Below are 13,622 nucleotides of genomic sequence, written 5' to 3'. Positions count from 1 at the left end.
TAGCAGTTACTTTAAACTTCTATTTAATCAATTTCCCCAAAAAATTAAAAGAATGAGGCTACTAAAATAATGTTAATATAGAAAACCTCACAAAACTGATATGTTGCAACAACAGTACTACTGTACTCTCACAAATACGAGGCAAAAGGCAATGGTGGTACTGTGAATCCAAGTTCTTTTGTCACAGTACATTTTTGTGGTACAGTTTGCCAAAGCCTTGGAAAATACAGACAGGGAGTCCTTCAAAATTAAATACAACAAAATATTAAAATGTTTCAAAGCTGATGCTGGAAGTTAAGAAAGAACCAAAAGATAAGATTATTGAGCTCATCTTGCGCTTCATGTGCTTCCCTGTTCGCTAGCCAATTTTTAGAGATACATACATGTGAAAGGCCCTTTTATAAATAAAAGGATATTACATACTGGGTTGATATACATGAACACTGCATATAGCATAACTGGCTTGTGTTTATGCATATATACTCACCCAGCAATGGACTGGTACCCTATCCAAGGCTTGTATGTGTGCTTGTGTATTTTAGTGCTCAAAGGGGAAACTTGAAAGTAGACCTTAGGAAATTAACTTGTGAATAGTAGTGAACTTGTCACCTTCCACATCAAAATATCGTACAGAAGCAACTAAGAAAGTTAATAGAATATTAGGTTACAATATTAGGTTTACAACACACAATGGGTAGAGTACAAGACAAGGGAGATGATGCTTATGTACACACTCATGAGTACCCATCTGGAATACACTCATGCAGTTTGGTCTCCATATTATAAAAAAGACACAGCAGTGCTGGAGAAAGTACACAGAAGATTAAGTGGAATTATTTCAGAACTGTAGTGTATCAGCTTTGGGGAAAGATTGAAGAAGCTGATCCTCTTTGGTTGTGGTAAACAAGAGACTAAAAATGGTATGTTAGAAGCCCGGGACAGCGATAGAAACAGGTTAAAAGTTAATTTTGCAGAAATGTTGGAAGTTTTTCTTCTCACAGAGAAGTACTTTTTGATCCTTCAAAACAAATTACTTGATGTTATTTTGCAAACATTAGGTGGAAACAGATTAAATAAGCTATGTAGGGCTGAATGGCATGTTTGTATAATAATTGTTGAAATGTTCTAATGTTATAAATGTCATACATATGTAATGTTTAGTGTCCTGCTGGAGTATGTTCAGTTTGAACTATCGTCCTCACTGAAGCAAAGTCCTAATTTCAATGTATGGCAAACATGATATTGGTATTGTGATTTCTTGCTTTAACTTTAAAAGTATTTAATGTCAAATGGAATAATCATGCTGTTTTAAAACTGAATTAACATATTATAGCAATGTAAAATAAACTTACTAACAAAGCTAAAGATTTCACAATACACTAAAAACTAAAATGTATACTTAAAACTAATTGCCTGTAAAGTTTCTGTACAAGGAAATAGTAAAACCCATCAAAATAAGATACTTTTAAAATAAAAAATAATATATAAAAGAATATTATTAAATTATCCTACCTTCACTCTGGTTCCCTTCTCCCAGTTGCTTATACGGATTAAATTTTGGTTTTGGTGCAACAACAGGTGCAAACTTCTTAGGAGATTGTTGCTGAGACACCGAGATGCTAGGCATTCCAAATGATGGCATGGTTTCCATCCTAGCAGTCACCTGACCAAAATTTTCTCCTCCAGTTTTCGATTGATTCCACGATGCATAAGACATGTCTTTAGCTTGCAAAACTAAGAGAAACCAAAAAGAAATATTATTTGAATTAACCATTCAATGTATGGATCTCCTGTAATCAAAGAATACTATGCTCAAACTGATCTACAAATACACCAATATGTTTAAGGAATGGCCAAAACCTACCCAAGCCTGTCAGTAGAAAAACACTCTTCTTCAGAATCACCATATTTTGTTGCTGACAACTTATTATATCAAATTTTGCAACAGAATATGCTAAATGCTAAACTAATTACAAATAATTTCAAAATTGACAAACACCTTGGTGCACTTTGTTACATGTTCCACTTGTCTATTAATCTATCATGCTCATTACAATCAGTCCTTTGTTATTCGCCATCAAAACAATCAAACAACCAGGTGAAATCGCAGAGTTGTTGTTTAGCAGTGTTGTAACTGGACCATGCTCTTGTGAAGGAACACCTGGACCCACTGCAGTTTGACTATCAGACAAAGACTTCAGTGGAAAATACAATTATCTATGTGCTCCATTAGGCTTACTCCCTCTATATTTGGTCACTATTCAGGGAGTGGATGTGAAGATAGTGCATCGTTACAAGTACTTGAGAGGTTTCACATTGTTCACAATCTGTTTTGGGCTAGTAACACAGAGGAACTGTATAAGAAATGAGACAGCAGACTATTTTTATCTTAAGAGACATATTTAATGTGGGAAGTGACATCCTTTACATATTCTAAAACTCTGTGATGGCCAGTGTGATTTTATATGCTGTGGTATGCTGGGCCAATAACATCACTTCAAGGGTGGCATACTGATTCAGCAAGTTATATAAAAAGGCAAGCTCAGTTATCAGAAGTACTCTCGACCTGCTAGAGCGAGCAACGAAGGAGAGAATGAAAACAAAACTAAATGCTATTATGAATACTGTGGCACATTCTCTCTCAGCCACACTAGCACTAAGTACCTTCAGCCAATGAATTATTTAGCAAATGTGTGTCAAAAAAAATTCTAAGGGGGCTCAGTGGTGGCTAGTGAAAAACAATTGGGCAGGTGCGGAGTTTTTCCAGGGACAAACTAAGGCAGTACTTATCTATCACATATTGGAAAAAGCCTCCAGGTCTCGTAAATTCTTGGGTTGTCTTGCATGAGCTACACGTTTGAGATATCCCCAAAGTGGCTCAGTGATATTGAGGTCAGGAGACTGTGATGGTCACTGCAGCACCTTCACTTTTTACTGCTGCAGCCACCACTGTAGGCTCAACTGGCATTGCATTTTGGATCGGTGTCATGTTAGACGATCAAAGTGCATCCCATGCGCAGCTTTGGGAGTGGTGAATGCAAGTTGTCCTCCTATTTTTTCCAGTAACATGCGGCAGTCATCTTGCCATCACTTTTCACTAAGTTACCTGTGCCACTGTATCTCACACACCCCAAGATCATCAGAGATCACTCTTCCATGCTTCCCAGTAAGGATGGTATACTTTTCATCATGGGCCTTGTTACGTCCCCTCTAAACATAGTGTTTATCGTTATTACCATCAATTTCAGTTTTGATCTTATCAATCCAAAGGACTTTGTTCCATAAGTTTTGAGGCTGGCCTAGATGCTATTTTATGGCTTTGGCACAGTAAAGGCTTTTTTCTTGTAACTCAACCATGCAGCCCATTTTTGTTTGAGTATTTCCTTATTGTGCATTGTAAAACAGCAACACTACTTGTTTGCAGAGAAGCCTGTATCTCAGCTTGGGGGGTTTTCTTGGCATCTCAACAAATAATTATAGCAGTTGTGGCTGAAATTTTGGTTGGTATAACTGACTGTGACTTGGTAAGAACCCCTAACTTTCCACTGTTTAATCAGAGTTTGAACACTTCTAACAGGCATTTTAATATGTCTGGATATCTTCTTATGTCCTTTTCCTGATTTACAAAATTCAACCACCATTTCTCACAGGTCCTTTGACGGTTCTTTTGCTTTCCCCATGGCTCAGTATCTAGCAAATTCAGCGCAGCTCTGCACTAATTTAAATTGATTATTTATACACAGACACTGATTACAATCAAAGAGGTTACAAGTGTGGACATTCTCCCTTAATTAGAACCTGTATGTTAACTTGTGTGTATATTATCAGCACCAACATTCCAGGCTATGTTAACTTTTGATCAGACCCATTTGAGGGTTTTCAGTTATCATTATGATTTAAAAAGGGCACATACAATTATGTGATAATAAATTGCTTCGCCTGAGCACATATCCTAAGTAAAAGGAAACCTTTCTGCTTGATTACTTATATTTGTCAAACATTGGCCAATATTTCACAAATTCTGAAAGGCTATGTAAACTTAAGGGCAGAACTGTATATACACACACACGCACACAGTAGATGAAATTCCCTAAGACCATGGGCCTCAGTTATACTTGTTTTTTTTTTTTTTATAAAAAAAAAAAAAAAGGTTGGGGGGTAATTTTACTAGTTCACTGGAGCTCCTTACACTTAAACATGTTACATACAATTGCCCATGAATAAAACATTCCTGCTTTTACAATTGACTGATTTTGGCTTTTGTTGATGGACATTGCAGGTAATTAGTAGGAATAAGAGAGATTTTGTATATAAATTTAACTTCTCCCATACAAACGGTGGCTTCAATCAGGTTTGAATTTAACACTTCAATCTGTAATCCTGCACCGTTGTATCGTTTTGGAAGGTTTAGATAAAAAAAATCTTTGAAACGAACATAGTATATGGAAACAACAGTTTACCTTACAGAAAGTGGAGAACTAAAAATAGGAACCAATAACTGAAATAAACCCCAAATAAACTTGCAAAATGGAAAATGATGGGAAGTAAAATAAAAGTACAGCAAACCACAAATCTAAACTTTGCAACGAGCAGTATGCATGTATCACGTTATGGTAGCAAACTAACTAAACTAAACTCGGTTTAAGATGTGGGTTTTAACTTCATTCACTCAAGAATCTGAGTTTGAGTTTACCTTTATACAGTAGTCATATATGGAGGCTAGGGTAATGTAGTACTATAGAATTATTATTAGATGTTAATGATTTTCATTTGTTTACGCCATTCCATCAAGCATTCGACTTGTTTTTCATCAGTTGTATGTTTAAACTTTATTTAAAAATTTATTAATATGGCTCTACCCTGACAATAAAGTTCTAAAACTGAATCATGTTTTACTTAATTTATTACAAACAGCAATAATGTTTACAAGCTGCACATGTACGTGGCCCATGCAACTGAAAGCTTTCTCCCTGTAAAATGTACTTGGCGACCTGTTCCTGAAGAGAAGGCAGTGAGGCCTAGTGCAGACAACCAAGGGAATAACTTTTTTATGAAGGAATGAAGCTTCTTGGAGATGTACTTGGAATGGCTGCATTGATGACTGAGTTTTAGCGCTATTGGTGCATATTTAAAATTCATCCCAGATGGTTCATATATGTGGATTTTTTCTAAGCCTGTAGTTTAAATAATTGACAAAGTAAAACATTGTGCGCATTTGTGTAGCCTATTAGTTTTCTGGTTAAAAATTGCAGTATATATTACCTCGTGCATTCTGATGTTTTAAAAATGCTGTTACACTATGCGCCTAATTCAAGTGTCTTTTTAGAGGATAGAGCAGATTTGTAGAGAAAATTTGAAATGTGTATGGTAACAGGAGAAAGCAGGTAGAAACAAATAGAATTATTGGCTGGGAGCAGGTCGAAAATTTGGAGGCCATGAAACTACAACACTTTCCTAAAATTGGTGTCAGTGTATATACTCATATGGTTGGTGTGTATCTTCAACATAATTGAAGGCATAAATTAACTTGATACTGTACAGTTTTCCAGATAACCTAAAAATCTGTTTTCACAATCACAAAATAAACTAGAAATATTTAGTTTTCTCTATGAAGCACACACATGTACTTGTCTATAGAAATTAGTCTGGACAACTTCAGAAAACTACTCTGTACTGAAGAAATTCATGACACAGGTGTGTTATCCAAAACTGCTTTAGACAATTCATTTAAACTGTTTAAGTGGAGTGTAAGGCAGCAATGTTAGGTATCATCATTTCTTTAGGTACTATACAATCATTAAACAATCGCAATTCCTTTCAAAACCATGAGCTGTTTAAAAAAACAATAAGCACAGAATTTCCACATTCAAGTAAATTGGGTCTAAAATAATCACCTTATTTTCAAAAACCTTCATACCAGAATATTCTGTGTACCTATTTCTTAACATACACAAATATCACATTTATTTTCTCTAAAGACCCTTCCATCCTGCATGTGCTAGAAATGCCTTTTTTTTTTTTTTTTAAACAGGTCTGCAAACAGTAACATATTCCTATTTTTGAGAGTTCCACAATAAAGTACTCAGAATGATGATCACTTCTTTTTTTTTTTTTAATAACAGAAGATATACTCTACTGTATATATTGTGGAAAAAGTTCAGAGTCATAAGTATAACCTCCAATATTCACCTGAAGAAAAACATGAAGAATAAAAACTACATCCTACTCATTCACCACCTCCTAACTTCATATCCCAAAATATGTCTTTAAATTTTCCAAATTGACAGATTGATCATTTCACAAGACCTTTTCCTGTTCCAGCCATGACTAACACCAACCACCTAACCTATGTAAATTTCTTGTCCACAGCCCTCTTTATAAGCCAAAGTTGCTTTCACCAGCCACGCTCTTAATAGGAGCTGCTGTGTTATGGCAAATATGTTTGCAATACTATACTCGCGTGCAGTCCCCCTGGAATACTGAGTATCACACAACAGACATTTTGACTCTTCAAAAACCTTTATTTATCCATCAACCTACTTATGTGAAATTGATTGCTTCAGGGAACATGTCCATGCTGCCAAGAGGCCTCACCATGTCCACTGAAGAACTGTTCACCTCACTAGATTATAGTAATATTTATCTTTTTATATGTGTTACCAAGATACATTTCAAAGGGTAACAGTGGAAGTTAAGGTCATTCTTAAGCTTTGATTGTGCATTTCTGCAGCACTGACTGATCAACTAACGTTTTAAAAATCTCCTTTTCTCTAATGAATGCTTTTGCACTCTCCATGGCCTTTCAACTGTTTTATCTCCTCGTTCTCATTTCCCTCTTCTCCTCCTATACATCATCACTGGCCATTTCATTTTTGGTACTTAACTGATGAAGGTATGACAAGTGAAATATAATGCTTTTATTAATTTTTTCAGCATGGACATAACATTTGCCTGTTCATTATTTCATCACATAAATGCTTTCTCACAGCCTTTTTGTACCTGCAATATAATGTAATAATGTAGCTTTAATGTGAAATAATTCTGCTATCAAAGACGTCAAAATTGTAAAATATTTATTTTAAAAAAAAAATCACAATTTTTGCTGATGGTACCCCTCAATTATCATTTTTTTAAATTTAAACGCCTTTCTAAATATTTAAGCAGCTAATTTATGATGCAGAAAAGAGTATAGAGACTGATCATTCTAAAATTAATTTTTATTATATATTTCACTTACCCCATGTAGTCTGTAATGGTGGCAAACAATGACAATTGTCATATTTTTGTGGAGGCAGGGCATAAAATTTCTGATGGAACAGGACACAATACTGACCAACACTGGACACCAGCAAATAATATTAAAAACAATTAAGTGGACAGAATGGGCGATCTTCGTTGGGCTGAATGGCCTGTTCTCATCTATATTATAATGTTCTAATAACAATCATGAAAAAATTCCATGTTACTTGGGTTTAATAATCCACTCATCAAGTCAACCTGCTAACAATGGGCAAACCATGTGTACAGTGATCCCCCACTATATTGCGGTTCAGCTATTGTGCCCCGCTACATCGTGGATTTATTAATATTATTATTACTACTACTAGGGGGCTCTGCCCACTGCTCACCCACCCCGGGGTTTGGTTTACCGAAAAAACAATTTAAAGAGATTGTTATTTTCATGGAAATTGTTACATATGTATTGTTTTAATTTTTACTTTAAAACTTTTGAAAAAACAATATTTGTCCTTTATTTCTTGCTCTGGGCGTGGTTAAATCTCTTTCTCGCGGGACTTATAATGCTGCTCGCATTGTGAAGGGGTTGGGGAGAGTCTGAAGGCACACTAAAGAGATGTGAGCGGTTCGGCTGGTGTCTTGCTGCTGCTGCTGGCCAGCTGTGTGTTGTCACACATTGCGTCAATCACTTAAAAGCCTGTACAGCAGCTGTCCTTTTGCCACTTTGCGTCTCTGCCGCTAGCGTTCTGAAGGAGGAGGTGGTTTGAGGCTGAACGCAATTCAAAGAAAACAGCCATTATGCAAAGAAATAAAGGCATATATACAGGTTATTAACACAACCAGGTCACAGACTGTGGTTTGGGGCTTGGCAGAAAGAAAAGCAATACGTCAGGAGGATGTAACAATATTAACAAAACAAAACCTAGACATCAAGTGACCTACACAATTCAAATTTTCGGTTGAGCAATAAATAAACTTAAAGTAATCCAATTAAAAACTATAAAGCTACTGTAGATAAAATAATGCAGCAATAGTACACTACACCACATAGTTTTATTTTTTTTAGAGCCACTGGCTTTAGCAATTATAGTCAATATGTGACCACAATATGCTTGTTAAAAATAAATGACTGACTTCAGTTTTGTACTTGAGAAAATAGATGATAAAGGAAACAACTGCTCTTGCAGCTATTGCCCTGGTTGAGTCAGTAAGCAAAACCAATTAGGCAGGCATTATAAATTCGGCAAAAGACCATCATATCAGTAAAAAGGTCTGAAAGATTATCTGAAGCCCCTAACCTGCAATCTGAAAAATTATAATAAAAGGGATAAACAAAACAATAAAGGTAAACGTACTAATGAAAACTAAGTTACAGTATTAATTCATTTTAAGAGGAAGTGGCTTCATGGAAGCACTTTAGTAAAAGGAGGGTGGGCAGATGGGCGGATGGGGGTTGGTTAGCTTGTCTGAGGTGAGAAGGCTACTTTTTAAGAGAAACATACATGCAATATTGTAATAGTGGATGACGGAGAGTGTTCTGCCAGAACACGTCATCCCCCTGTAACTAAGCATGGGAGATCAACCAGGAAAAGCATGAGCTGCTGCTGGAAGAGGTGTTGGTGAGGCCAGCAGGGAGCGCTTACCCTGTGTTCTGAATGGGAAAGGGACACTGTGATGTAAAATTTTTACAGATGAGATGTAAAAATCGAGGTCCTGACTCTCTGTGTTCATTAAAGATCTCTCTGCATCCTTTGTAAAGAGTAGAGTGTATCCCAAAGTCCAGGCTAAAATGCGCACCACAGCTTAGTCATTCTAGTGCCCTAATCATTCCCCATCTCTAACCTCCCTCACCACCTAACACTGAATGCGTGATAACCATACTGGCATTGAAGTGACTTTCACTCTATTTATAGCATGTTGTGAGAAAGTGCTATATAACTGTAAAGAATAATTATTATTATAACATATTATACAGTCAGAATCTGGCAAGATGGAGGTCTACAATTGTATCAGATTGCAGCGATGCTGCTTCCACTGTAAGTTATAAAACAAACAGTCCTCAGATCTATGTAGTAGTAATATGATATTAATATCTCTAATAAAACACCTCCACAATCATGAAGGATTTTTGGTGGTGTTTCAAAATCTGAGCATAGTTAAATGATTTCTCTGGTATGGCTGCCACATCTTTTTATCTAGGGATTCATAAATATATGCCAAAAAGTCTACTAATACTTTCATGCTGTAAAGAATTGAGTCATTTGTTTTTATTTCCTTTTCTAAAATCAATAGTTAAAAATATTTTTCCCCAGACAGCTGAAAAAGTAAAATAAAAATGTCGATCAAAATGTATACATAATCCACCCATATATTTCTCAGATGTGCTTATTTCAGCTAAAGGAAACCAAAGCATCAAGTGAATTGCTGGTACCAGTGATGGATGGGGTACTGCACACTTAACACACACACACACACACACGTACCCAGTTCACAAAAGTTAGCACTTCTAAACATTTCTTTGAGCTTTTTTTTTTACCCTCTTAAACTATACATTTTTCCTGACAGTAATTCTCAACATCAAAATTGGGAAACTATGATAGTAATTCTCAAAATAGAAACTGGGGAAACATGATGTAATGATTTCCTGACTATTTCAGTCCTTACAGTCAATCACATATTAGGTCATGATTATTTCTAAACGTTTTACTTAAATTCTTCATTTTAAATTTAAGACAGATTACAAATAAACAATCACCCCACATAAACTGAAGACTGCCCATTTCATTTATACATGTTAGAAATAAAAGGTCTGTCCTCATACTTTTAAAACTAATATTCTTTAGTTGGTATTAACACTGAAATTAAAGCATAAACTAAAATCCAAAATCACTGCTGGTTTACAAGAACCATAAAACACTACTTAAAAGTGCTCTGCAGCACCTTGAAAGATACTCAAAGACAAACATACACAAAGACAACCCCAAATGCAGAGGTTTTTCAATTAATAATAATAAAATTTCATAATGGAAAATAAACATAGCAAAAAAAGAATGAAATGATATTAAGGTCAAACTGCAAAAGATGTTTTGATAGTGAACATCACTTAATGTACTTTATAAAGGTTAAGCTTCCATAATCAAAAATGTTTTGGATATTTTTGGATTTAGGAATATTTGCATATACATTTATGAAATATAATGGGGACACCCTTGGAAATATAGCCAAGCTAGCAAAATGACTATCACTATTATAGTGAATGCTTTGTGGGATAAGTAAATGAAGACATATGAGCCAAAGAACAGTTTATTATGGTAGAAGGTTTAAAACAAGATAGGCAAGGATAATGAGAGACAGAATTGGTTCCAAACAAACAGCAAATTGAACTATCATGGCCATGGGGAATGCCTTCACGAGCTGCATTGGCTGCAATTACTCTCATCAGAAAGGTTATTATACACAGTGAAGTAAAACTGAGACTCTTTCTCCATCCACCCTCACACATGATGTTCTCTTGGCCATACTACCAAGCTTGTCATGTTTCCTTCACCACACCCCTCCTTCTCACTCATCTTTCCCCCGGCGAAAAAGATTTTATATTTCAGATGTTCACTTAGCGTATGCATATTTTCACTCTTGACACCAAAAAAAGTTTTATAAAAGGGGCCCCCCCATTTGTAATTTTCCACTTGGAACCCCATGTCAGCACTCAAAAATTTTGAAGCATTTCATATTTTGAATTTCATATTAGTAATACTCAAACTGTACTTATAATAAATCCTTAACATACTTCTACATATTTAATATACTTCTAGGTAGGTTAAATTACTTGGAATCACACAGAAAATCTGTAGCAAGCACAAATTGGATACCCTTGTGTTTTAAAGTCTAACATTGTATTCTACTAGCAAGGCAATAAGAGTGCACTAGGAATCAAGACTCAAGATTCTTCAAAGGGTGCTATTGGTTTGAATCCTGTTTCCTGCCACAGCCTGTGTGGGATCTCATCAATAATTTCACAGTATACTGTACATACAAACCAGTCAAAAGTTTTAGAACACCTCAGTTTTTCCATTTTTTTCTTCTAATGTAATCATTTGAAATGCAATGAATGACCTAAAACGGTGAAAATGATGATAAGCAGTAAACTGCCAGAGGTTTAAATTTAAAATTTAGTTTACCAAAAACTGAATAAAAAAAATCAGAATATTACAAATTGGGCTTCTTATGGGAACAACTAATAGATTACAATCTACAGATGTTCTGAAGCAGTTAATTAAGCCTTGCAAGTTGAAGCAAACAATTTCCACAGTTGTCCCAACATCTGTTGATTACTTAAAAACCCTCTGTCTTAAAGAAGAGTTAGAACAGACTGTGTTATTACACCCTTTGAAGTACTACTTGGAAAACACTGCACTATAGAAAGTTGTACGTTGCAATGATAATGACAAGAAAACAGCAATTAAAAAATGAAATGAGACAGGGCATTATCATTCTTTGAAATGTAGGCCTTTCATTTAGAAAAATTGCAAAAAAAGAAAAAATAAAGTGTTAGTGAGTAAAGTGTCCTATATAATCCAAAGGTAATTGGAAACTGGAAACATCTCTCACAGGAAAAGATCTGGCAGACCCAAAGTCATAACCCAATCAGAAGACAAGTTTTTGAGGGTCACCAGCTTGCCTGAAAGACACCTCATAGTACAAGAGCTTCAACTACAGCTTAACGGTAGTCAAGAAAAGCATGTCTCAGTTTCTACTATGAAGAGGTGACTTTGTGCTGCAGGTCTGATAGAAATGGGTTTCTTACTGCCACTCACCCTAAAATGACAAAATAAGAAATTTAGGCTTGCTTGGGACATGAAATACTGGCTGTGGACTACTGCAGACCAAGATAAAGTCTTATGGACAGATTAATCAAAATCTGAAATCTTCAATTTAACATGCATAGTGTACACTTAATGATTACTTGACTTATTAGCCATTGTTAAAGACATTAAACTGCATGCATTTCCATAAATACTGAAAAAACGGACGTGTTCTAAAACTTTTAACCCATAGTGTGTGTGGAGAATATATATACATACAATATATATATATATATATATATATATATATATATATATATATATATATATATATATATATATATATATATATACTGTATACACATACATACACACATACATATATACATATACACATATAAATATACAATATTATTTGCCAGACACAGACCAGATTTCAAGACCATGAAAACCTGATGTTTGTCACGCTCCTCGAGCCCCAGAAGTTTCAGGAATACAAGAAAAATTTCACGCATGCAGCCTTCTCCACTTTAACACAAGAGTCACGGAGAACTTTTTGATCTGTCTCTGCTAAAAACAAAACTGACTGTGATGTATGCCATGGATGATTTTGCAGGAAAATCTCCCACTAATTTCATTGACTTCCTTCATCAAAAAAATTTGAATGAGAGCATGGGGCAGCTGTTCACATTGGTATATTTGGCGGTGAGCATTCCTGTGTACACTGCTTCTGTCGAGCGGACATTTTCAGCCCTAAAGCGAATTGAAACTTATGCCAGAAATACCATAGGGCGGGTTCGTCTTTCAGCATTAGCTTCGATGGCAATAGAAAGTGAGGTTTTGATGGAACTGAAGCGCACGGATAATCCTTATAACAGAGTAATTGAACTGTTTTTGAGGAAAGAGAGGAAGATGGATTTTATTTACAAATAATCCGAATTTTTGGTAAGTAAAACGTTGGAATATTCCGAAATATTGCACGTTTATGAGTTATTATTGATTTTTTTTGTTTGTGTCGCGGCTGAGGCTGCAATAAAAAAGGAACTTGTTCATCCCTGGTTTGTCTATTCAATAAAGGCATTTATTGTGGCTACAAGAGTTGTCTTTTATATTTATTTATACATACACATATATATATACACATAAATAAACATACTGTATATATATATATATATATATATACACATACACACATATATACATACACAAATATATATATCTGTACTAATAAAAGGCAAAGCCCTCACTCACTCATCACTAATTCTCCAACTTCCCGTGTAGGTAGAAGGCTGAAATTTGGCAGGCTCATTCCTTACAAAAGTTGGGCAGGTTTCATTTTGAAATTCTACGTCTAATGATCATAACTGGAAGGTATTTTTCTCCATTAACTGTAATAGAGTTGAGCTGGAAAGACGTGGGGGGGCGGAGTTTCGTGTGACATCATCACGCCTCCCACGTAATCACGTGAACTGACTGTCAACGCAGTGCGTAGAAAACCAGGAAGACCTCCAAAAAGCGCTTAAGAAAACATGCATTATATAATTGAGAAGACAGCGAAACAATAAGAAGCGAGCGAGTGACATA

At 35.4% G+C, this 13,622-nt stretch overlaps 1 protein-coding gene across 2 annotated transcripts in view; it reads right to left on the bottom strand.

Moving 5' to 3' along the window:
* Positions 1–13,622, bottom strand: part of LOC120537137 (LIM domain containing preferred translocation partner in lipoma) — a 451,145-nt gene that overhangs the window by 295,724 nt on the left and 141,799 nt on the right. For both annotated transcript variants that reach the window (XM_039765830.1, XM_039765839.1), the window contains exon 3: positions 1,513–1,734. In XM_039765830.1, coding sequence (XP_039621764.1) covers positions 1,513–1,717 — 205 coding nt within the window. In that variant the 5' untranslated portion in view covers positions 1,718–1,734. The remainder of the gene's footprint in view (positions 1–1,512; positions 1,735–13,622) is intronic.

Source organism: Polypterus senegalus, chromosome 1, assembly GCF_016835505.1.
Source record: "Polypterus senegalus isolate Bchr_013 chromosome 1, ASM1683550v1, whole genome shotgun sequence".
In the NCBI taxonomy this organism is placed as follows: Eukaryota; Metazoa; Chordata; class Cladistia; order Polypteriformes; family Polypteridae; genus Polypterus; species Polypterus senegalus.
This window is presented reverse-complemented; position numbering and strand designations above follow the sequence as displayed.